General features: G+C 46.0%; 1 protein-coding gene across 1 annotated transcript in view; it reads right to left on the reverse strand.

Annotated features, from left to right (window-relative positions):
• Positions 1-24,495, reverse strand: part of TPO (thyroid peroxidase) — an 81,754-nt gene that overhangs the window by 25,036 nt on the left and 32,223 nt on the right. The window contains exons 7-9 of the mRNA XM_070069763.2: positions 12,927-13,059; positions 6,824-6,953; positions 4,592-4,798 (exon numbers count right to left, since the gene is read on the reverse strand). Coding sequence (XP_069925864.1) covers positions 4,592-4,798; positions 6,824-6,953; positions 12,927-13,059 — 470 coding nt within the window. The remainder of the gene's footprint in view (positions 1-4,591; positions 4,799-6,823; positions 6,954-12,926; positions 13,060-24,495) is intronic.

Raw genomic sequence — 24,495 nt, forward strand, 5'->3', positions numbered from 1 at the left:
GGCCACTCAGGTGGGCACGGACCTGAGGGCCAGGGGCAGCTCACAGAGGACCTTCTATACCTGTGGCACTGGAATTCACGCACATGACAAGGCCACAGAGGGAGTCACCCTGGGGAAAAGGAGAAGGCTGGGTGAGCCCAGGTCCAGCCCACAAGGAAGGGGTGTCCACTGAGACCCCTCAGGAAGCTGGGCCCAGGCTGGAGTGCAGAGCAGGAGGGCTTGGACCGCTAGGGCCACCAGGAAACCACAGTCAAGAGCCCAGAGTCTCATCAGCTAAAATAAAGCTAAAGAATGGAAAAGCTCAGAGGACCCCGGCAACAGACACGTCAGTCTTCACCCTTCACCCAAGATCAGAAAAGAAAGAATGGGGTTAAGTTAGAGAGCACAAATAATAAGCTGGCCATAAAATTCTCCTGGATAACCACTGATCAAAGACACATTTTAAAATAAATTGAAATCTTTGTAGAAATAGATGAAGTGGAGCCAGGAGGCAAACCCAGGCACAAGACAGCATTCAAAAGCATCAACGTGTCTCTGCAGATGTGGGGGCTGGGCGATTACAGATACACTTTAGCCGGGTTTTATTCACTATGGCAGAAAAGCAATCATGATCTGTCAGCGTTGATGCAACACACTAACAGACTAACCATCAAACTCTAGGAGCGTACACAAAACGCCAGGGGGAAGTGAGCCGGTGACTGAAGAGGACAGGTCAGTTCATAAGGCCTGAGGCTCACAGACCCGCGTGCGGAAACGCAGATCCTGGTGAGCCTCTCAACAGAACTGCCCCAGCTGGACAGGGCCGGGCTGCAGCTCCGTGGAGGAGCGAAGAGTCAAGATGGGTTCCTAAGACGGAAGACAGCGTGGAGGACACGGCTGTGATGGGGTGTCCGTCGGGAGGCCGTGGTGCAAGGACTGAGCGGGGGGCAGGTGGGCGTCTGAGAGGACTGCGTCGGAATCTGTGGAAAAGGGAACCTGCTCAAAGTGATCACCACTTAGAAAAGCACCCTAGTAGATCCCGACCTCTCACTGTTGGTCAAAGTAAATCCCTAATAAAGTTTTCTATAAAACCCCCATCTGGAAAATATTCAAAGGAAACCATACCGCGCATTCACACCTTCAGGCCGGGAAGCACTGCTTAGTAAGACAACTCACGTGGCACAGAGGGCACAGGCTGACTCACTGAAACATCAAAATTGAGAACCCGACGAAAACAACTGCACCACCAGCAAAATTACAAGGCGAGCAGTTGTGTACGACTAAGCACTGATGCCGAGACTGTGCAGAGACTCTGTGTGTCCAGCTATGGAACCCGAACTGAAGGGAACAAAGGTGGGACCAGAGGGCGGCTGTCATTCAGCAGTGACGTGCAGTGCACACTGCTCCTTTCTCTGCTCCTCAACACGTCAAGTTACATTCATGGCTGCTGAGAAATAACCGATTAGAAAACACAACTTACGATCCCACTGTTCTTGGGCACTTTGCGAGTATTCATTACAATTAAAGCATGCACATAACCCTGTCTTCTAGTTCCACTTGTTATAAACCCAGAAACAAATGGCCGCGTGCACAGGACACATCTCTACTTTTATCTTGTATCCATCTACTGGTTGATTGATTGGCGCCTTGTGGATAATAATAGCAAACCAAACTGAGTGCATAATCAATTCCAGAGAGCAGAATTGAACTGAGAGTGAAAGACAGCAGCGACTTCAGCTTATAGTAATATTCGAATTTTTACAATGTTCATGTATCTGCGAGTGATGCATACAGTTATTACTAAAAATGGGTAACTATTTTAAAAAGAAAAATGCAAAAAGAGGTAAATAGAAGGTTGGAGTTCAGACTGGCCAATGGGTGGGAGGGACATGACAGGGACAGGCCAGCCCCATGCACCATGGCAAAGCGTGGGTGCATCAGAGAAACTTTACGGAGCAACACAGGCACAAGAAACGATGCAGAGTTTAACTATGCATGCGATTCTCCTGCTGCTACCTGCAGCACAGGCGAGCGATGCAGAGAACCAAGGAAATAACAGCCCCAAGGAAGCACACACGGCCAGAGGGAGGGGACACATGGAGGAGAGGGCTCAGTGAGGGCCGAGTGCAAGGCCTGGCAGCAAAGGCACCAATGCCCTTGGAGAAACGGCGCCGTGGTGCTGATGGCCCCAAGCAATGAGCACAGAGAGCCAGGGAGAGACAGTGCCGTGAGAGTGAGGACAGAGGGGGCAGAGACAGAGGGGGGCCGCCCTTCCATGACGGACACTGGCTGGAGACTGGTACCCGTATACCAGCTCACTGCTCAGCAGAAATCAGCAGCAAAACCGGACTCAAGCCATACAGTGCCTGCAGGGGTAGCTGAAGCAGCTAAGTGATGAATTCCTTAGCAGAGACGGTGATAGCTGCATCTAATTAAGCTTTCTAAAGCAGACCTTCAGTTATCAGTGCCTGGAGCCCATCCACAAGCAGGTGTTTTCTGCAGTCCTTGGTCTCCCGCTGCCCTGCAGGCCGAGGTCACATGTGGGGAGGGGGACCCCTAAGACCAGGGAGGTGCAGAGGTGCCTTGGCAGTGTGAGTCCGTGCACAGGTACTTAAAACACTTTGCTTTATAGTCTCAGGCAGATGCTGGAAGCATGTTTGCCTTAGGAATGGTGAGCAAACATGGGGCTGAGAAACTGGATCATTTTGTTTTTATTTGGGATTCAGAAATCCCAGCTGCTTCCAAGCTCACCGCCAACCTTCCAGCCTCACATTCCTCTGCAAATACTCAGAGGCCACACTCGGTCTGCCAGAGCCAGGCCACCCAGCACTTCCAACACTAACGGGGGATGCACCGACTGGTGGGCTCGAGGGGTTGGTTCCAGGGGTTCTCATGCTTTTCATCTCACTGGAGTGACCTTCAGCTAAATCATTTGACACAAAACCCTACCCTGGAGAGCAGAGGAGTTGGATAGCTGACAGAACACTTATGTACAAGCCAGGGGGCAAATTCCCAGGATGCACAGGTCCCAGAGGAAGTCCTAGAAGGGCAGGCCTGCTCTGCTGTTCTCACTCCTGGCACACAACCATCCCTCCGCTAGATGGAGTCATGCCTTTTACTTTTATTTTTCAGTGTCAATTTGTTTACTTTCATTCTATCTGAAAGGCAGGTAGAGAGATCTAGCCAGGAACTCAGAACTCAAATTGGGTCTTCTATGTTGGGGGCAGAGAAGCAAGTACTTGGGCCATCACCTGCTGCCTCCCAGGGTGGACGTTAGCAGGAAGCTGGACAGGAAGCGGAGGAGCTGAGATTGAAGCCAAGGTCTATGATGTGGGATGTGGGATGTGGGCGCCCGAAATGGGAAGACTGTTGCACCACAGGCCCACTCCCTTACTTTTTAAATGATCTAAAAACTAATTTTCTATAAATTCAAAAGTAATATATGCTCAATAATGACCACTAGAAAAATGGCATATCAATTTCACTAACTCAAGAACCATTTTACCATTTCCAAGAACATCATTTTGTAGTGGAATTACTGACAGTTATATTTCCCATGTACTAGAGTCTACTTAATTCACATTCTGTGATCAAGTTATTTCCACTATTTTCTGATGCAAATGATCGCCATGAACAAGTGCTACATTAGCAGGTGGGAACAGACTTTTCTTTTCTTTCTTTTTCTTTTTTTTTTTTTTGTATAGACAACAAACCTGTGTAGTCATAGCTAAGGAGTTACAAGGCAAGGCTGGAACCCAAGATCTGTGTGAGAGGTGGAGGTAAAAACCGCTTCTCCAGGCTGCATAGCTCAGTGGGTTTGCAGTAGTTCAGGTTTGGAGCCACTTAGGTGAGAACTGGGCTCTGGTCGCCAGAGACACCGCAAATAGTTTCCACCTCAGATGGAGAGGAAGGGGGACAAGGGGTGCCCTTCCCTGGGCAGGGGGAGATGGGACCTGGTTGGGGCTGCTTCTGTGACTCTCACAGCGTCTCCTGTCCTGGGTCCATCCTGGGTCCATTCAGGGCCTTGCCAGTTGAGGCCTCCTCCAGAGAAGCCCAAAGTCGGGTTGCTGGTTCACTCAAGCGCGGCGCGCACAGAGCAGCTGCCAGCAAGGGCTGCCGAGCGAGCGTCAGCGAGGACGTGGGCTTGAACAGCCCAGGCTTCTATCAAAAGACGTTCTTGCTGGCTTCAGGCTGCTTTCTGTGGAGAAGTAATGAGAAATCCTGGGACAAAATCCAGCACTGTCCCTGTCTGTGCTGGTGACAGTGGAAATGGGTGTGTGATCAAGGGAAGGCAATGCAGCAGAGCCCCTCGGGCTCCCTGACTTGTCCATCAGCTGCAGCAGCTGACACAGCTCAGTCACGTTCCTGCACCGAGCGAGATGGAGAGAGCATGCATCCAGTACACGCACACACGCATTCATGTGCGAGACGCACAGGGTCTGAGATGATTGTGGTAACCTCTGGTGGGGAGCCTAGGAAAGTCACAACAGCTGGTAACCCCTGGGAATGGGACAGGAGCGGGTTCTGGCGTTTCGCTTTACATTTTCCTGCTTGATTTGAAAAGTGACATTTGCTCACATCATGATGACATTTTGGAAGGCTTCAAAATTACCTGTATGGGGAAACATGGGCTTTGGTTCTCACATGTCAGCTGGCAGTCAGCTCCCCCCCAGAACGAGGCTCTGCTGGGGCTCTGGGGTGTGAAGGCGATGTCGTGACTGATGTACTGTCCCCATGCCGTCAGGAAATCCGAGTGCTGCTCATCATCTGTCACAGCCTCATTGGGGGCTCGAATCACTTGTCTTGTCACCTCCCGAACCTGGGGATGAAGCTATGGGTCACCCACATAACGCGTAACCATCAGGATGAAACAGTGCAGGGCTCAGGGCACAGCCCGGACACAGGGGTCACCCAGGTCAGGATGAAACAGTGCAGGGCTCAGGGCATAGTTCCAACACCAGGGCTCACCCAAGGTCATGATGAAGTGCACAGCTCAGGGCATAGTTCCAACACCAGGGCTCACCCCAGGTCAGGATGAGGTGGTGCACAGCTCAGGGCATAGCTCCAACACCAGGGCTCACCCCAGGTCATGATGAAGTGCACAGCTCAGGGCATAGCTCCAACACCAGGGGTCACTCTCAGGTCAGGATGAGGTGGTGCACAGCTCAGGGCATAGCTCCAACACCAGGGGTCACTCTCAGGTCAGTACAAGGCGGTGCACAGCTCACAGGGCACAGTCCTGACATCGGGGGCTACCCTAAGGCCCAGGAACGCGAGGGAGTTTGCTCGTCTGGATTTCCGAAGTGCTTGGGATTGACTTAGCTTTCCCATTTCTTCCTTTCTGCACTGGGCTGATTTCTCCTCCTCACACACCTTGAGGGAGGAATTCTGCCCCAGGATGGATCATACATGGGGCTCCCCACCCCTGCTGTGGACGACTTCCATGCTGAGATCAGGAGCTGATGCTGAGCTGGGATGGGATTGGGGGAACTCGGGAGGGAGCGGATGTGCTGTGCAAGTGTGGTGAACACAACTCTTTGCGGGTCAGAGGGCACCCCCTCCCCCATCCTTGGAAGCTGCAGTTGTGTCAGTTGAGGGCCTTGCGAGGTGACTGTCCGGGATTTCCAGGGAGTCCAGTCTAGTCACATAGGTGCTGGAAACCCGAGAACATTTCCTGGCTGCAGTCACCGGGTGTGCTCTGGGAGAGGCCCAGGCAATGCAACCAGGCATGAGCTGACCACGGCCTCGAGAGGCTGGAAGAGGCAGACCCGGGCCCGGCCCTGGAGCCTCCAGAATGAAGCAGCCCTGCCAGACCTCAGCCGAGCCCAGGGGAACGCGCCTCTGGCTTCTGACACGTAACTGGAAGGCAGTCTGCTTGGGTGATTGAAGCCATGAAAATCCCTTAATCAATCTGCTACAGCAAAAGTAGGAGGCCCATGCAGTCCGTGTTTAAAGATACTTGGGCTTGGATCTTTCTAAACAGTGTAATTCAGAGCGAGCATGGGTTTATGGCATCAACGTGTCACCAAACCTAACCATCAAAGCCTCAGCATTAAACAGGTGAGGCAGCATTGCCCATGCTGCAGAGTCTGGCTGAGGCCAAGAATGCAGGTGACTTGCAGGAAAGTAACTGTGGTGCCCACTGCTTCATCCCCTGACCTCAGCAGCCTCTGGGGACACTGGGTCCTCTCACTCCAGCATCACCTGGCACAGCTGCCCAGGGACAGCTGCTCGCCTCTCAGGGGAGCCTTGTGATGCCGTACCAGTCCGTGCCGGCCTGTGTTGGACCTCACTCCTGACACCGAGTCCTCTGGGCTGAACTGAGCATCCCATACCGAACACTGGACAAGGACGCACACTCGTTCACTGCAGGGGGTGATCACCTTGGTTAAATGACCCCTTGTTTCACCAGACTGACCAGTAGGTTAGGTGTGAGTTCATTTAACAAACGCATTGAGCTCTGGGAGCAGTGATAATCACCTTTGTATACAGGAGTGGATTAATTAATGTGTGTCTTTCAGTGCACCTCAGCTTCTACCTGAGCAGCAAAGGGATTTGTCTGCAAACACCGCAGTGACCGTCAGGGCCGAGAGAACAGTGCTGGGCAGACCTTACCAGGAACGCTGTCCCTATTCTGTGTGGCTTGCAGATCGCATGGAGCCTTGGCTCCTTGGCTTCCTAGCAGGGACAGTGACCTCAGAGAGGTTGGGGGCCACGAGGAATTATCTCAGTGTAAGGCAGCGCCAGCACACGGAGCAAGAGCACAGATAAAGGTTAGTTTCCTCCACAGCTATGTTGGGAAACCAATCCCGACCCAGTTTAAGTAGCGTCCGGAGGTACCAACCGCAGGCAGTGGAAAGCCGTGGTGTAGGAAGCCGGGGTTCCAGCCCCTGGGCTGACTGAAGCCATCTTCGTAGACAGGAGGGAGCCATCTGGCCAGTGCAGTGTTGGAGGCACCCCATCTGGGATGGTCTCTGGGGAAACAAATGTGCACGTGTTTGAGAAAGCAGCATCAAGTCCCAGATACGACACCATTCTCAAGGACAGGAAAGGGGTAGCATCCCTGGGACTCTAGGCTTAAGGAGGTGCCCAGCTGGGCCAGCTGTCTGGTGGGTCTGCAGGCTCTCCTGGGTCCAAGGGTGTGGCTGGCCTGCAGGGAATCGCTTTCCCATGCTTCAGGCCACTGCTCTTCCCTAAGCCTAAACACACCTGTCTACAGGAGTCCCGCCAGGCAGTGTCCCTTTCCCGCCTTCCCTCCTGAAGCACTTGCTCGACTTCGCTTTCCCAAAGCGAGCCTCCCTCCCTCCTAGAATCACCATGGGATATTTTCCCTGCAGGATGGAAACGTCTGGGCTCCGAATGAGGAGACATTTTTAAAAATCACGGTAATTAAACATGCTTTAGCAAAGCTTCATAAAGCCCCCTACATCTCATCTTTTCTGGTCCTGTGTTTGCAAGACAGAATTTCTGCTGGAAATGGGCTGCTTGGAAACTTGCTGCAGCGTCTAAATTCAGAAGTGAGATGGTTGTCACGGGAACAGGTGTTAATACATTTATTTGAATTAAAAATAAGGTTTTTAATACATTGTGCTTTTCTGAGATTGATTTGGCAGTGAGAATGGATTTAGATGGGAATATTTTCTTAAGTAGAATGGTCTGCAGTTTAATTCTGTCGATCAAAATCTATTTTGACCAAAGTATATCTAAAGTGCATGATAAGACAAAGGTACGCTTCAGTTTACAAACTACTTCTGAGTATATTCTGTTAAGTAAGGTCCCTCTAAGTAGAAAGGAACAGGTATGACTAATTTGATATGTCTTGGATAATTTTCCAGAAACTGAGAAACCTGATTGCTGATAAATCAATAAAAGTCATGTTAATGATAGCTTGCTGCATGTTAATTTTCTTATATACCTCAGAAAGAGTTTTGAGGACCAGGTTCCACCACTGTAACAAACCTGTCTCCAAACACACATTACACCTCTCATCTGTAGAGGCAAAGAAGAACCACGCAGGTATTGCCTCGTCTCGTTCTGCACCGAGTCTGGCAATCATGACTCACTATCCACAGTGGAGTGCTTCACGGAGTGAAGGGGCACTACCCACTGTGCACCAGTGCAACGATACGGCAGGCGCAAACAGGCTGCCAGCTCACCGCAGTGCCTGCTCCATCAGCCAGTGGGGGACGTTCGCCCAAGCGGCAGGAGAACTAACCATGCTTCTGTCTGTCCTGTCAGTAATTCCATCAGAAATCTACCTATGTGCCAATTACCCATCAACATCTGTAATATATCTGGGCTGATTTCTTGTGTTTTGTCTTAATAACAATCATAAAATTATCTAAATATTGAAGAAAACAGCTAATATTTTTACTCTTGTGCTCACTGAATATTTTCTGAATATAAAATTGCAATTTCTAAAATATACACAATTAAAAATGTATAAATATACAAATATATATACAAATATATGATGTAATTATATGAATGTATAAAATAAGTGAATAAATTTAAATCTTACATATCTGCACAAGTTATGTAAAAGCAAAGGGATATGCAAAAGAAAAAAAAAGACTTTTAAGCATAAAACATCCTACATTTGGAAAAAAGCAAACGAATAAAATTATGAGCTCAAAGGACAAAAACCTGAGAATTTTCTGGTAGAAAAAAGCTTGTTCTTTAAGACTGGATTATGTGGGCATCAGGCTCCCGGCATGTCAGGGCCATCAGGGTGGGCTTGGCTGACCCCTGCCTGGCTCTCCTCTCACTTCTAGACTCGGATCAGCTGCATCTCCCAGAGACAATCATGGCACCACATTTATCAGATATGGATTAATGGCAGCACTGGAAGCATTCCTGGAGGGCAGTTTGGGAGAGAAACAGATGTGTTTGCTCCCACTGGGGCTCTAAGGTGCCATGGTTTACGTGCAGTGCCAGCTCCCGGCTCCCGGGCAACAGTGGACCATGTGATGTTCTGGTACCCGGAGGGAGAGGACATTCAGATCTTGTGAAGATCCAGCTTCCAGAGAGAAAACATTCGGACCCTGGGAAGACCCAGCTTCCAGAGAGAGAGAGGACTTTAAGACCCATGAGAAGCTGAAAAGCTGAACCAACTGAAAAGAAGAGTGGTCACCAGAGGCTGGAAAGGGTGTGAGGGGATGATGATTAATAGGTACGGGGTGCAGCTGGACAGGAGGAGGAACTTCCAGTGTCCACAGCACAGCAGGGTAGCCATGGTTGACAGTAGTTAGCTGCTTCAATATAGCCAGTAGAGACGATTCAGATGTTCCCAACACAAGGAACTGATAGGTGTTGGAGGTGGTGGGTGTGCCAATCACCCTGACCCGGTCATCAAACATTGTGTAGATGTTCTGAAATGCCACAGGCACCCCACAAATAAGCACAATTATAATGCGTCAATTAAAAATAAAAATACATTGAAAATCTACCACTAATACAGAGCTTTTAAAAGTTAAATCCAAATACCATTTGGCTTCAAATGTGCTCATAGTCAACACCCAAATATCCGAAATCCAACACTGCTCTGCCACAGCAGCGGCAGCATCAGCAAGGAAATGACTTTTTTTTTTTTTTTTTTTTTTTTTTTGACAGGCAGAGTGGATAGTGAGAGAGAGAGACAGAGAGAAAGGTCTTCCTTTGCCGTTGGTTCACCCTCCAATGGCCGCCGCTGCAGCCGGCGCACCGCGCTGATCCGATGGCAGGAGCCCGGAGCCAGGTGCTTTTCCTGGTCTCCCATGGGGTGCAGGGCCCAAGCACCTGGGCCATCCTCCACTGCACTCCCTGGCCATAGCAGAGAGCTGGCCTGGAAGAGGGGCAACCGGGACAGAATCCGGTGCCCCGACCGGGACTAGAACCCGGTGTGCCGGCGCCGCAAGGTGGAGGATTAGCCTATTGAGCCACGGCGCCGGCAGGCAGAGTTAGAGAAAGAGACAGAGAGAAAGGTCTTCCTTCCTTTGTTTCCCCCCCACCAAATGGCCGCTATGGCCGGTGCACTGCGCCGATCCGAAGCCAGGAGCCAGGTGCTTCCTCCTGGTCTCCCATGGGGTGCAGGGCCCAAGTACTTGGGCCATCCTCCACTGCACTCCCGGGCCACAGCAGAGAGCTGGACTGGAAGAGGAGCAACTGGGACAGAATCTGGCACCCTGACTGGGACTAGAACCTGGAGTGCCAGTGCCACAGGCAGAAGATTAGCCTAGTGAGCCACGGCGCCAGCCAGAAATGACTTTTAAGAGAGAAAAAGAAAGCAATAAAAACCCACTACATATGCAAGTTAGATTCTAGAAGCACAATGTGTGAAACTAGCCCAAAAGAGAAAAGAAACACTGGTGATGTTTTAGAATTAAACAGGGGTGAAGTAGACAGGCATACAGGTTAAAATCGATTAGGTTTGTGAGCTGGAAGACCAAGGCTTCGTTACGCCCCTGTGTGACCTCACGCCCTACCTGATACCTTCACCATGCCATGTGTGACCTCATTCCCCTACCTGGCCACACTTGAGTGCCCACCTGTGGATTCATTTCTCAGAGGAGGAGCGTGGGGGTGGGGGGCAAGAGGCGCAAAGTCACCACACAGACCCCGGGAGTCGGGTGAAAGCGGGCCTGAGGGAGCAGCCTGCAGACTCATTTATTTCAGTTGCTACAGCTGCTCATATAGCCAAGGCAGCCAATCCAGTCAAGGGGCAGTCTATGCCCTAACCAATCACAGCCTGTTGCCAGTCAGTTTCTGAAACCATCCAATCACGGCCTGCCGTCAGTCAGGCTCTGTTGTCATGTGGTTTCCAAAGCCATCCAATCGCGGCCTATTGCCAGGCAGTTTCTGTTGTCAGCGGCCATCTTGGCATGACCTTCTCACCTTCTCATTCCACCACATGTGGCCAATCAGGGTAACTAACCACTCCCCTATGGAAGTGGGTTAAAAGCTGGGACACGATGTGTCTGTGCTCCCTCTTCTTTTCCCTGGCCTCTAGCCAGGAGGGGGCTGGCTGTAGCCCTGCACCCCCAGGACACGTGGCCTTCGGGCTACCTGCCCTAGGCTTCCTGGCCTAGATGCTCCTCCACGTGGCTGGTTGCTGGTGCTCAGTATGAACCCAGATTTATTCCTCTTAGATAAAGCTCTCACTCTCCTCTGCATCTTTCTCACTAAATAAAAGCTTAAAATGCACCATGCTGCCTCGTTTATCTGTGCCAGTATTTAGAATTCTTCTCTAAATCTTAGGCAAGAATGCTCTGGATCTTATCAATACTGGGGACTTATTAATAAGCATATGGTGATGTCGTATGGCACCCCAAATCCCAGTAACATGTGTGGCACCCCAGATGGCACTTCTGGGGAACTTTAAGGGGCCACATTTTCATATATATTTTAGAGGGTCATTTCCGATATCAGGGGGGCCAGCGCTGTGGCATAGCAGGTAGGGCTGCCGTCTGCAGTGCCGGCATCCCATATGGGCATCAGTTCAAGTCCCAGATGCTCCACTTCTGAACCAGCTCTCTGCTGTGGCCTGGGAAAAGCAGTAAAAGATGGCCCAAGTGGTTGGGGTCCTGCACCCACGTGGGAGACTTAGAGTTGCAGCCATTTGGAGAATGAACCAGCAGATGGAAGACCTCTGTCTCTGCCTGCTTCTCTGTAACTCCACTTTTCAAATAAATAAATGAATAAATCTTTTAAAAAAGAATAGAGAACATGACATGGTGGCCACGGTCCATAAAGAATTTTGACCATTAAGAGTCTCAAACAAAGATCCTCGCTTACTGTAGATGAGCAACATGCCCTTCATGACTGATAAAAATCATCATCTACACCAGCAATGATGAGACTGATTCAACAGAAAAATACATTTTCAAAAAAAAAAAAAGATGTTTCAGGATGAAATGTCTGATTCCAGGAGCAGTTCCCAAATACAGCAAGCATTAAGTAAGATGAGGCTGGAGATGCTGAACGGAAGCTGCAGCAAACCCTGTAAGTCGTGCCGAGCCTTAACTCATACCTGAGCCTGCACTGTCTGGGCCCACACCATGCACACAGCCACAGCAGCGCCCCAAGACTGTCGCGGGGGCTCGCAGCATGAGGTGGCCAGCTCGGGATTTCACCAGCAACATGGAAACTAGAATCAAAGCCACCGAAGCCAGGCAGGACAGCCAGAGCCATTGCAGGAGGAGGACTGTCTCCACAGGGGCCAGGTATCTCCTAGGGTCAGACAGGACCCAGGGGAAGCCACAGAAGCTGAGCCCAGGATGCCAAGGGTAGGCTGGCACTCAGGTGCGAAAGAGCCCTGGAGAGTGTTGGTCACAGCCAGGGCACACCTGGGAGGCCAGCTCAGGGTACCAGGGTCCACCAAGGCACAGGAGGCAGGGCCACACCAGGGCATGGACGGGTTGCAGGAGAGGGACAACACTCATGCAGGAGACCATCCAGAGGCCACATGAGGGGCTATGGCCAGAAGGGGAGCAGCTGTAGGACCCCGATCTAGGGGTCACCTGAAGGACGTTCACCAGAGAGGGGCTCCATGTCTGGTGATATCACTCAGCAGCCAGTGGGGGCGGGCATGCTGTGGCTCACACAGCTCTGAAGGGCAGCGGCGGCCTGGGGTGTGATGACCACCTGACCCTGCGACTGTCTCAGCAATGGCCAGCGTGTGCTGAGGCAGACTCCCTCGGGGATGCAGAGCAGGCTCCAAGTGACTGAACAGCACTGATTACTGTTACCACCATGGATGTGTGCAGACTCCATGCTGGGCATAGGGCATGTTGGAGGTGAACCCCAGGGTGCAGGTGACGAAGTCAGCTGGCCAGAGGAAGGAGGGCTGAGGAGCCCAGGGTTGCATGGGGGGACACTCACAAGTATTCCCCGGAGCCCCATTCCTGGTGGCATCCAAGCCTGTCAAATCCAGCCTCCGTGAGGAGGCGAGGGAAGGCCGCAAGCCGTACCTGTTATTGCAGGCTCCGGTGATCAGTCTGTACTTGTCTGCTAGGCAGGTGTTTGGGCATTTGGGCGGCAGCATGTGAGGGAGGCAGCCAGACAGGTTGGCGATCGTGCCCAGCAGCTCTTCCGATAAGACGTCTGAGAACCAAGAAAGAAGCCGTGAGTTCTCGCTGTAATAGCACACCCGTGTGAAGAAGCTGGCTTCACACTGCAGTCTCCCAACTGCCCAGCACCTGGGCTGGGATTCCTCTGCAACTCGAGTCATTCTTTCCAGAAAATTACCGTCTCCCTTCCATCAGTCCCCTGAACTTTGTTGTTGCTCAGAATGTGTGAGTTAAAAACTAACAAAAACGCATTGTGCTCTGTGATGTCTCAGAAGAGGAACGTAAGAGCTCCAAGCCCCCAGGAGAGGCCAGAAAACGAGGCCTGAGGGGCTTCAGGAGCTGTCACTCAGCACATCTCCAGTGTCAATGCAGAGCAACTGGACAATGGCCCAAGTCTTCAGAAGATGGACACACCATTTATTTTCCCCTCAGCGAAAAAATACCTGCCCTGCTCAGGTTTGCTGACTGTACAGTCCTCACCTGACATCTACAAAACACTTCATTTTCTTACTGTTTTTTTTTTTTCATTTTTGATTCTCTTTATATACAGAAGATCAGTTTAGCATACATTAAGTAAAGATTTCAACAGTTTGCTCCCACACAGAAACGCTTATTCTCTTTTTGTAGGTGTCTGGATTGGGGTCCCCAAAACAGTCTCATATTTTGTATTTATTTTGTCAATCCTATCATATTCAGGAAACCAAAGTGAGGGCTGCCTGTTATCCATTAGTAGAGTGATTATCTATTACCTCTCTAAGAGTTTCTAGAAATCTCTGAAGACAAAACTGGTTAACCAGATACTCACGAAATAGAGATATGCAGGGGGAAAAACAGGAAGAAACACATGTCCTCAACAGTCTCAAAGGGATGACACTAGAGAAGTAGTTAAATAAGCATAGATTTCAGTCTACACTGTTAGTAGAGAACTATGCATTTCTTAAAAAGCTGAGAAGAAAAACTCTGTAATAGGAAAAAGTTCAAGTAAATGCCTGAGCAGAACAAATGATGTCCAATAAAAAGGAACCGCACATGCAGCCGATTAAGCTGCTGCCTGCAACGCTGGCATCCCATGTGGGTGCCGGCTCAAGTCCTGGCTGCTCCTCTTCCGATCCCGTTCCATGCTAACACATCTGGGAAAGCAGCAGAAGATGGCTCAAGTACTTGGGCTGCTGCACCCATGGGGGAGACCCAGATGAATCTCCTGGCTCCTGGCTTCAGCCTGGTCCATCCCTTGCTGCTATAGCCATTTGGGGAAGAAACCAGAGAATAGAAGATTTCTCTGTCTCTCCTTCTAACTCTGCCTTTCAAGTAAATAAACAAATCTTTAATTAAAAAAAAAAAGTAGTCACCTACATACATACCCAACTGACACTCTATAACCCCCAAACAACAATAACAAAAATCTACCCTTTCAACAGCTGCTCCTAAAACTGGAAGTGGTGTCTGTTAGACAAGGTGGGCAGACATCAGTGTAGGATGCAAGAAGTATGAAAAGCAAGGAAACAAAACAAACAGTGACTCTCTGGAAAAGACTCCAGTGCGGGACAGGCCTGCAAAGGAATTTAAATAACAATCCCTGGGGAAACTCAGTGAGATGCAAGAGGATACAAAAGACATTCAACCAACTGAGGAGCAGTTCAGGATCTGAGAAATCAATGAAGAGACAGAAAAATCCTCCAAAACAGCCAAATAGAAATCTGGGAGTTGAAGAGTTCAGTGTGGGGCAGACATGTGGTCTAATGATTAAGATGCATGTATCTCCTACGTAGTGCCTGGATTCAAAGCCTGCCTCTGGATCCTAATGCACACCCTGGGGGCAGCAATGATGGCTCAAGTAATGATCCTTGGCACTCATATGGAGGCCAGTACTGAGTTCCTGGTTACCAGCTTCAGCCTCAGCCCACACTTGGCTGTCCTGGGTATGTGAGGAGTGAACCAGTAGACAGAAGTTATCTATCATCTCTCTTTTTGCCTTTCAAATAAATAAATTAGAAAAGAAAGAAGAATTTGGGGTCCAACATTGTGTCACAGCAGGTAAAGCTGCAGCCTGCAATGCCGGCATCCCATGTGGGCGCTGGTTCATTCTTGTCCGGCTGCTCCACTTCTGATCCAGCCCTCTGCTAATGGCCTGGAAAAAGCAGTGGAAGATGGCCCAAGTGTTTGGGCTCTTGCCACCCATGTCAGAAATCCAGCTGATGCTCCTGGCTCTGAGATTCTGCCTGGCCCAGCACTGGCTGTTGTGGCCATCTGGGGAGTGAACCAGCAGATAGAAGATTTCTGTTTCTCCCCCTCTGTTACTGTGACTTTGAAAATAAATAAATAAATCTTTAAAAATTAAATCAATGAAAAAATATATAACGGATTAAACGAAGAAAGAATTTCTGAAGTTAAAGATGGATTTTTTTAAAAGATTTTATTTATTTATTTTTTTTTGTCTTTTTTTTATTTTTTTTTAAACTTTTATTTAATGCATATAAATTTCCAAAGTACGACTTATGGATTACAATGGCTTTCCCCCCATACCGTCCCTCCCACCCACAACCCTCCCCTTTCCCACTCCCTCTCCCCTTCCATTCACATCAAGATTCATTTTCGATTATCTTAATATACAGAAGATCAGCTTAGTATACATTAAGTAAGGATTTCAACAGTTTGCTCCTGCACAGAAACATAAAGTGAAAAATAATAGATGATTTTTTTTTAAATGATGATGAAATCAGATCAGACCTATTGTCATGTTTAATCCCAGTGAGAGTCAAGTTGGGAATTGATAATTTCTTTTTTTTTTTTCTTTTTTTTTTTTTTTACAGAGGATCAGTTTAGTATGCATTAAGTAAGGATTTCAACAGTTTGCACCCCCATAGAAACACAAAGTGAAATATATTGTTTGAGTACTCGTTATAGCATTAAATCTCAATGTACAGCACATTAAGGATAGAGATCCTACATGAGGAGTAAGTGCACAGTGACTCCTGTTGTTGACTTTACCAATTGACACTCCTGTCTATGGCATCAGTAATCTCCCTATGCTCCAGTCATGAGTTTCCAAGGCTATGGAAGCCCTCTGAGTTCTCCGATTTTATCTTGTTTAGACAAGCTCATAGTCAAAGTGGAGGTTCTCTCCTCCCTTCAGAGAAAGGTACCTCCTTCTTTGATGGCCTGTTCTTTCCACTGGGATCTCACTCGCAGAGATCTTTTGCCAGAGTGTCTTGGCTTTCCATGCCTGAAATACTCTCATGAGCTTTTCAGCCAGCTCCGAATGCCTTTAGGGCTGATTCTGAGGCCAGAGTGCTATTTAGGACATCTGCCATTCTATGAGTCTGCTGAGATTCTCACTTCCCATGTTGGATCACTCTCCCCTTTATTTACTCCATCAGTTAGCGTTAGCAGGTACTAGACTTGTCTATGTGCTCCCTTTGACTCCCAGTCCCTTCACCATGACCAACTGTGAACTGAAACTGATCACCTGGAACATTGAGATGGCATTGGTACATGCCACCTCGATGGGATTGAATTGGAATCCCCTGGTATGCTTCCAACTCCACCACTTGGGGCAAGTCAGCCTGAGCATGTCCCAAATTATACATCTCTTCCCTCTCCCATTCCCACCACCATGTTCAACAGGGATCACATTTCAGTTAATTTTCAACACTTAAGAATAACTGTGCATCAATTACAGATCTAAACCAGTCATATTAAGTAGAACAGATAAAAAAAACTACTAAGAGGGATAATGTATTTAGTTATTCATTAACAGTCAGGGCTATGCTGATCAAGCCACCATTTCCCATAGTGTCCACCTCACTCCAACAGGTTTCCCTCTTGGTGTTCAGTCAGTCGTCACCGATCAGGGAGAACATATGGTATTTGTCCCTTTGGGACTGGCTTATTTCACTCAGCATGATGTGTTCCAGCTTCCTCCATTTTGTTGCAAATGACTGGATTTCGTTGTTTCTTACTGCAGTATAGTATTCTAAAGAGTACATATCCCATAATTTCTTTATCCAGTCTATCGTTGATGGGTAAAGATTTTATTTATTTGAGAGGTAGAGTGACAGACAGAGGGAGAAACAGAGAAAGGTCTTCCGTCTGTTGGTTTACTCCCCAAATGGCTGCAAAGGCCAGAGCTGGGCCAATCCGAAGCCAGGAGCCAGATGCTTCTTTCCGGTCTCCCATGTGGGTACAGGGGCCCAAGGACTTGGGCCATCTTCTGCTTTCTCAGGCCACAGCAGAGAGCTGGACTGGAAGAAGAGCAGCCAGGACTAGAATCAATGCCCATATGGGATGCCAGTGCCTCAGGCAGAGGATTAACCTACTCCGCCACGATGTCGGCCCCAAAGATGGGTCTTTGAAATAACCCCATCTGACAGACAGGCAGACAGATATACATGCACACAAACACACATCAAAGAAAAAAAAGAAGAAAAGGAAGGAAGGAAGGAAGGAAGGTAGTTTTTTAAAAGATTTATTTATTTACTTGAGAGGCAGAGTTACAGAGAGAGAGTTCTGCCATCAGCTGGTTCACTCCCCAAACAGCCTAAGCAGGGCCAATTTGAAGCCAGGAGCCAGGAGATATTTCTGGGTCTTCCACGTAGGCACAGGGGCCCAAGCACATTTGCATGGAGCTGGATCAGAAGTGGAGCAGCCAGGATTTGAACTGGTGCCCATATGGGATGTGGGTGCACTAGGCGGATCCTTAACCTACTATGCCACAGCACCAGCCCCGAAATATAAAAGAATAAATTCCATGAGACTTATGGATGTCATTAAGCAAAGAAATATGTGTATTATGAGGATTCCAGAAGTAGAAGAGAAGTGAAAAAGCACTGATAACCCATTTAACAGATCAATGGCTATAAATTTTCCAAGTCCTAGAAGAGAGCTTGATGGGTCCCAAGTAGCTCAAACAAAAATAGATCTGCTCTAATGTGGTAGAATGAGGTGAAAAAGTCATATCAAGATGGCCGCTGAGGTGAAAAGTTCATGCCAAGATGGCCGCTGACAACAGAAACTGCCTGGCAATAGGCCATGATTGGATGGCTTCGGAGACCACATGACAACAGAGGAAACCACATGACAACAGAGCCTGACTGATGGCAGGCCATGACTGGATGGTTTCAGAAACTGCCTGGCGACAAGAGCCTGACTGGCAACAGGCTGTGACTGGATAGATTTGGAAACTGCCTGGCAACAGGCTGTGATTGGTTGGGGCACAGACCGCCCCTTGACTGGATTGGCTGGTCTCAGCTATATAAGCTGTTGTACTAACTCAAATAAACGAGTCTGTGGGCTGCTCGCCTCAGGCCTGCTTTCACCCGACTCCCGGGGTCTGTGTGGTGACTCCATGCCTCTTGCCCCCACCACGCTCCTCCTCTCAGAAACAAATCCACTGCAACATTGTTGAGAAATCAACTGCAACACTCCAAGGCATGTTGTAGTCAAACAATCAGAAGTCAAAGAGAAATCTAAAAGCAGAAGACAGAAAGCATGAAGTCACATATGATGCACCCTGCATATAAAGACACACATGAGGACTCTGCATAGGAGGACACACATGAGAACTCTGCATATGAAGTCACATGTAAGGACACACATGAGGAACTCTGCATACGAGGACACACATGAGGTCCTCCCCTTATGAAGTCACATACGAGGCACTCTACATATGAGGACACACATGAGGACTCTGCATAGGAGGACACACATGAGAACTCTGCATATGAGTTCACACATGAAAACTCTGCATGTGAAGTCACATGTAACGACACACATGAGGCACTCTGCATATGAAGTCACATGTAAGGACACACATGAGGAACTCTGCATACGAGGACACACATGAGGTCCTCCCCTTATGAAGTCACATACGAGGCACTCTACATATGAGGACACACATGAGGACTCTGCATAGGAGGACACACATGAGAACTCTGCATATGAGTTCACACATGAAAACTCTGCATGTGAAGTCACATGTAACGACACACATGAGGCACTCTGCATATGAAGTCACATGTAAGGACACACATGAGGAACTCTGCATACGAGGACACACATGAGGTCCTCCCCTTATGAAGTCACATACGAGGCACTCTACATATGAGGACACACATGAGGCATTCTGCATACGAGGACACACATGAGAACTCTACATACGAGAACACACATGAGGACTCCCCTTATGAAGTCACATATGAAGCACTCTTCATCAGACTAACAGCAGATTTCTCTGTGGAAACCTTACAGACCAGGAGAGAATGGAAGATATTCAGAGCCCTGAAGTTAAAAACATGCCCACAAAGAATACATCTTTCTCAGACAAGCGAAGACAGAATTCATCAACACTAGAGCAGTCTTACCAGAAATGCTTGAGGGAGTTCTACATAAGAAGTGAAAGGATGATTATTGCTATCAGGAAAAAAATCTCACTGATAAAGCTGATAAATGAAAAAGTACAAGAATACAAACAGCAGCAGCAACTTATCACTACAGAAAACCACCAAACCAAAAAATAAAGAATAAGACAGAACAGAGAATATGCAAAATGACTAGAAAAAAAAAATGACAGGAGTAAGTTCTTACCTATCAGTAATAATGAATATAAACAGCAACATATTCTACTATCAAAAGATATAGGTTGGTCAAATGGATTTTAAAAAATTGAAACATGGCTACGAAAATAAAGTCATTTTCTCAGCAAAGACACATATAGACCAAGAGTGAAAGGATGGCAAAAGATATTCCAGATGAATGGAAACCAAAACTGAGCAGGTGTCACTATCCTTATATTTGATAAAAGAGACTGTGAATCAAACTCTGTAAAAAGAGATGGACTAATTCATCATTATATAATGATGAAGAAATCAATTTAGCAAGAAGCTAATTATAAATATATGCACTTCATGCTGGGGTACCCAACTGTATAAACCAAATGGTTGATCTAAATGGAGAAATACACATCACAATGATAACAGTTGAGATCTCAATACTCCACTTTTATCAATGAACAAATAATCCAGATGGAAAACAAACACAGAGATATCAGAGTTATCTGCACTATAGACCTAACAGAAATGCAGAGAACATTTCTCCCCAAACCTGCAGAACACACATTCTCACCAGCACCTGGGACAATGTCCAGTACAATCACCCATTAGGCTACACGATAAACTTCAACAAACTTTAAAATATTACAAATCAGATCATGTATCTGCTCTGACCACAAAGAAATGAAACTATAAAGCAACAAGAAGAATAATGGAACTACAAAAATACAAAGAAATTGAGTAACATGCCCCTAAAGAGCCAATAGGTCACTGAAGAAATTAGAAATGAAATTAAAAAATTTCCTGATGCAAAATGAAACAGAAAACAGGGCACATGAGAATCCCTGAATAAAGCAAAAACAGCAGTAAAGGTGGAAGGTTAGAGCAGTAAATGTCTATATCTAACAGTGGGAAAAATTCAAATTAAAAAAGTAATCATGCATTTAAAGGACCTAGGAAAGCAAGAATAAACCACCCCACAAATTAATAGAAGAAAAAATATCAGGGCAGGAATAAATGAAATCAACACTAAAGCATAAAAAAAGTTCAACAAAAGTTGATATTTCTGAAAACAAACCAAATAGACAAATAGCGAGATTATCTAAAAAAAAACACAAGAAAAAAAATTAAAATGAGAGATGAAAAAGGAGACATTATGAATACAGCACAGAAATACAAGGGTCATACATAATTACCATGAATAATTAGTTAGCAATTTGGAAAACTTAGCGAACTATAGAAATGATCCCTGAAAGTATAGTTTGCAATTTGAAAAACTTAGAAGAAATAGATAAATTCTCAGACATACAGAACTTACTAAGATTGAACTAAGAAGAAATAGAAAAATTAAACAGACCAACAATGAGTAGCAAGCATGAGGCACTAACTGAAAGTGTCTCAGCAAGTAACAGTCCAGAAACGTATGGTTTCAATGCCAAATTACATTAAAGACTCTTAAAGAAAAACTAATTCCAATTCTTCTCAAACTATCCCCAAAAATGAAAATTCTGCCAAACTCTTTTAATGAGGCCAGCATTATATTGATATAAAGACACAACACATAAAGAAAAATGAAAAACCAATTCCAGTTCTTCACAGACTAGACGAAAAATGAAAATCCTGCCAAACTCTTTGATGAAGCCAGCATTATGTTGCTATAAAGACACAACAAATAGAGAACTACATGGCATTCAGCTCAGCTTTTAGATGACAGTTAAGATGTGACGTCTCACGTGAAAGTACCCGAGTTCAATACCTGGATCTAGCTTCCTGCTAATGCAGATCCTAGGAGCCAGCAGTGATGTCTCTCCTATGCTGGAGACCTGAAATGAGTTCTTGGCTCCTGGCTTTGGCTCCAGCCTTGGCTGTTGTGGACATTTGGGGAATGAGACAGTATATAGGAACACAAGCTCTCTCTCCTCTGTTTTCCATCTGCTTCTCTTTTTTCTTTTTCTGCCTCTCAAATAAATAAATAAATATTCAGGGAAATGCAAATCAAAACCACAATGAGGTTTCACCTTACCCTAGTTAGAACGGCTCACATACAGAAATCAACCAACAACCGATGCTGGCGTGGATGTGGGGAGAAAGGGACACTAATCCACTGTTGGTGGGAATGCAAACTGGTTAATCCACTATGGAAGTCAGTTTGGAGATTACTCAGAAATATGAATATAACCCTACCATACAACCCAGCCATCCACTCCTTGGAATTTACCCAAAGGAAATTAAATTGGCAAATAAAAGAGCTATCTGCACCTCAATGTTTATTGCAGCTCAATTCACAATAGCTAGGACATGGACTAAACCTAAATGCCCATCAACAGAAGACTGAATAAAGAAATTATGGGATATGTACTATAGAATACTATACAGCAGTAAAAAATGAAATCTGGTCATTTGCAACGAAATGGAGGAATCTGGAACACATCATGCTGAATAAAATAAGCCAGTCCCAAAGGGACAAATATCATATGATCTCCCTGATCAGTGACAACTTAACTGAGCACCTAAAAGGAAACCTGTTGAAGTGAAATGGATCTATGAGAAACAATGACTTGATCAGCCCTTGTCCTGACTGTTGAGGAACAATTTACTATTTTATTCCTTTTAGTATTTTTTTGTTTTACTTAATACCATTGGTTGAACTCTTTAGTTAACACACAATTATTCTTAGGCATTTAAATTTAACTGCAAAGTGATCCCTGTTAAATACAACAGTGGGAATAAGAGAGGGAAGAGATGTACAGTTCGGCACATGCTCACTTGGACTTACTCCTAATGGTAGAGTTAGAAATGTGCCAGGGGATTCCAATTAAATCCCATGTACCAATGCCATCTCATTAGTCAAAGTGCTCAGTTTCAGTTCATAACTGATCATGATAGGACTAAGTGTCAAAGGAATCACATAAACAAGATTAGTGTCTGCTAATACTAACTGATAGAATTAAAAAGGAGAGAACGATCCAACATGGGAAGTGGGATACACAGCAGACTCATAGATTGGCAGATGTCCTAAGCAGCACTCTGGCCTCAGAATCAGCCCTTAAGGCATTCAGATCTGGCTAAAAAGCCCATGAGAGTATTTCAGGCATGGAAAGCCAAGACACTGGGAAAAAAAGATGACCTAAATGAAAGATCTCTGTGAGTGAGATCCCAGTGGAAAGAACAGGTCTTCAAAGAAGGAGGTACCTTTCTCTGAAGGGAGGAGAGAACTTCCAATTTGACTACGGCCTTGTCTAAATAAGATCAGAGTTGGCGAACTCAAGAGAAGCTCATGACAAGAGCCTAGGGTGATTACTGACATCATAAATAAGAGTGTCCATTGTTAAATCAACAGGAGTCACTGTGCACTTACTCCCCATGTAGGATCTCTGTCTTTAATGTGTTGTACTATGTGAATTAATGGTAAAACTACTACTAAAACAGTACTCTATGCTTTGTGTGTCTGTGTGGGTGCAAACTGTTGAAATCTTTACTTAGTAAATACTAAGTAGATCTTCTATATATAAAGATATTTGAAAATGAATCTTGATGGAGAATGGGATTGGAGAGGGAGTGGGAGATGGGATGGTTGCAGGTAGGAGGGAGGTTATGGGGGGGAAAAGGCCGCTAAAATCCAAAAGTACTTTGGAAATTTACATTTATTAAATAAAAGTTAAAAAATAATAAAAAATAAATATAAAAAAGATTTTAAAAAGACAACAGCAGATCAATAGCCATGATGATCTTAGGTTTAAAACTTCTCAACAAAGTACTGGCACACTGAACCCAAGAGCACATCCAACAGATTAGACACCACAATCAGGTGATGCAAGTATGGTTCAACATTCACAATCAATGAACATAAAACATCACATCAACAGAATGTGGAAAAAAAACGCATGATCATTTCTATAGATATAGAAAAAGCATTCAATACTATTCAGCACCTCTTCATGGTAAAAAGTCTCAACAAATTAGGTATAAGAAAAATGTACTTTAACATAATAAAAGTCATATATGATAAACCCACAGCTTTCTCAGATGAACATGTAGAAGCTTACAGGATTTCCTTTAATACTTTAATAAGACAAAGATGTTCACTTTGGTTACTCTGAAGCAGCCAGTTTTGGAAGTCTTATTCACAATTTGATAATAAATAAAAGACATCCAAATTGGAAAGGAGCAATTTAATTTATCCTTGCAGATAACATAATTTTATATAGAGAGAAATCTAGACTTCACACACCATAAAAAAACTGTTAGAACTGATAAATCGATTTAGTAAGATTTTAGGATAAATGAAATTCAAAAATAGTAGCACAAATTTACTGAAAAAGAAATCCAGAAAGCAATCCATTCATAATACTTACCAAAAAAATCTAGCAATAAATATAACAAAGGAAATTAAAGATCCCCTCAATAAAATTATACTGATGAAATAAATTGAGGACACACAAAAAATCAAATGTCATCCTACTTAATGATACTTCCCAAAGCAATGTATAGATTTGAAGAAACTCCCTTAAAAATACCAATTATATTATTCATAAAAATAGAATAATCTTAAAATTCACATGGACCCACAAAAAATTTCAAATAGCCAAAGCAACCATGAGCAAACAGAACAATGTAGGAGATATCACAATATCCGACTTCAAAACATACTGCAAATCTATAGTAACCACAACAGCATGGTACTAGATGAAAACAGACATCTATGCTAATGGAACAGAATAGAGAACCCAGATATTAATCCTGACACACAGTCAACTGCTTTTCTTTAAAAGATTTATTTGAGTGCTGGGGTCATTGTGGAGGGTTCTGGAGTAACACTGAGGAGAGCACAGATCCCCTGTGTGGTTTGTGCACTTGAATGTGTGGGGTGTGCAGGCACTGTGAGCTCCCCTAGATGGGTGAGTCACCTTGGCACTGAGAAGGGC

Source organism: Oryctolagus cuniculus, chromosome 2 (assembly GCF_051225735.1).
Source record: "Oryctolagus cuniculus isolate XC-2025 breed Fujian yellow rabbit chromosome 2, ASM5122573v1, whole genome shotgun sequence".
Taxonomy (NCBI): domain Eukaryota; kingdom Metazoa; phylum Chordata; class Mammalia; order Lagomorpha; family Leporidae; genus Oryctolagus; species Oryctolagus cuniculus.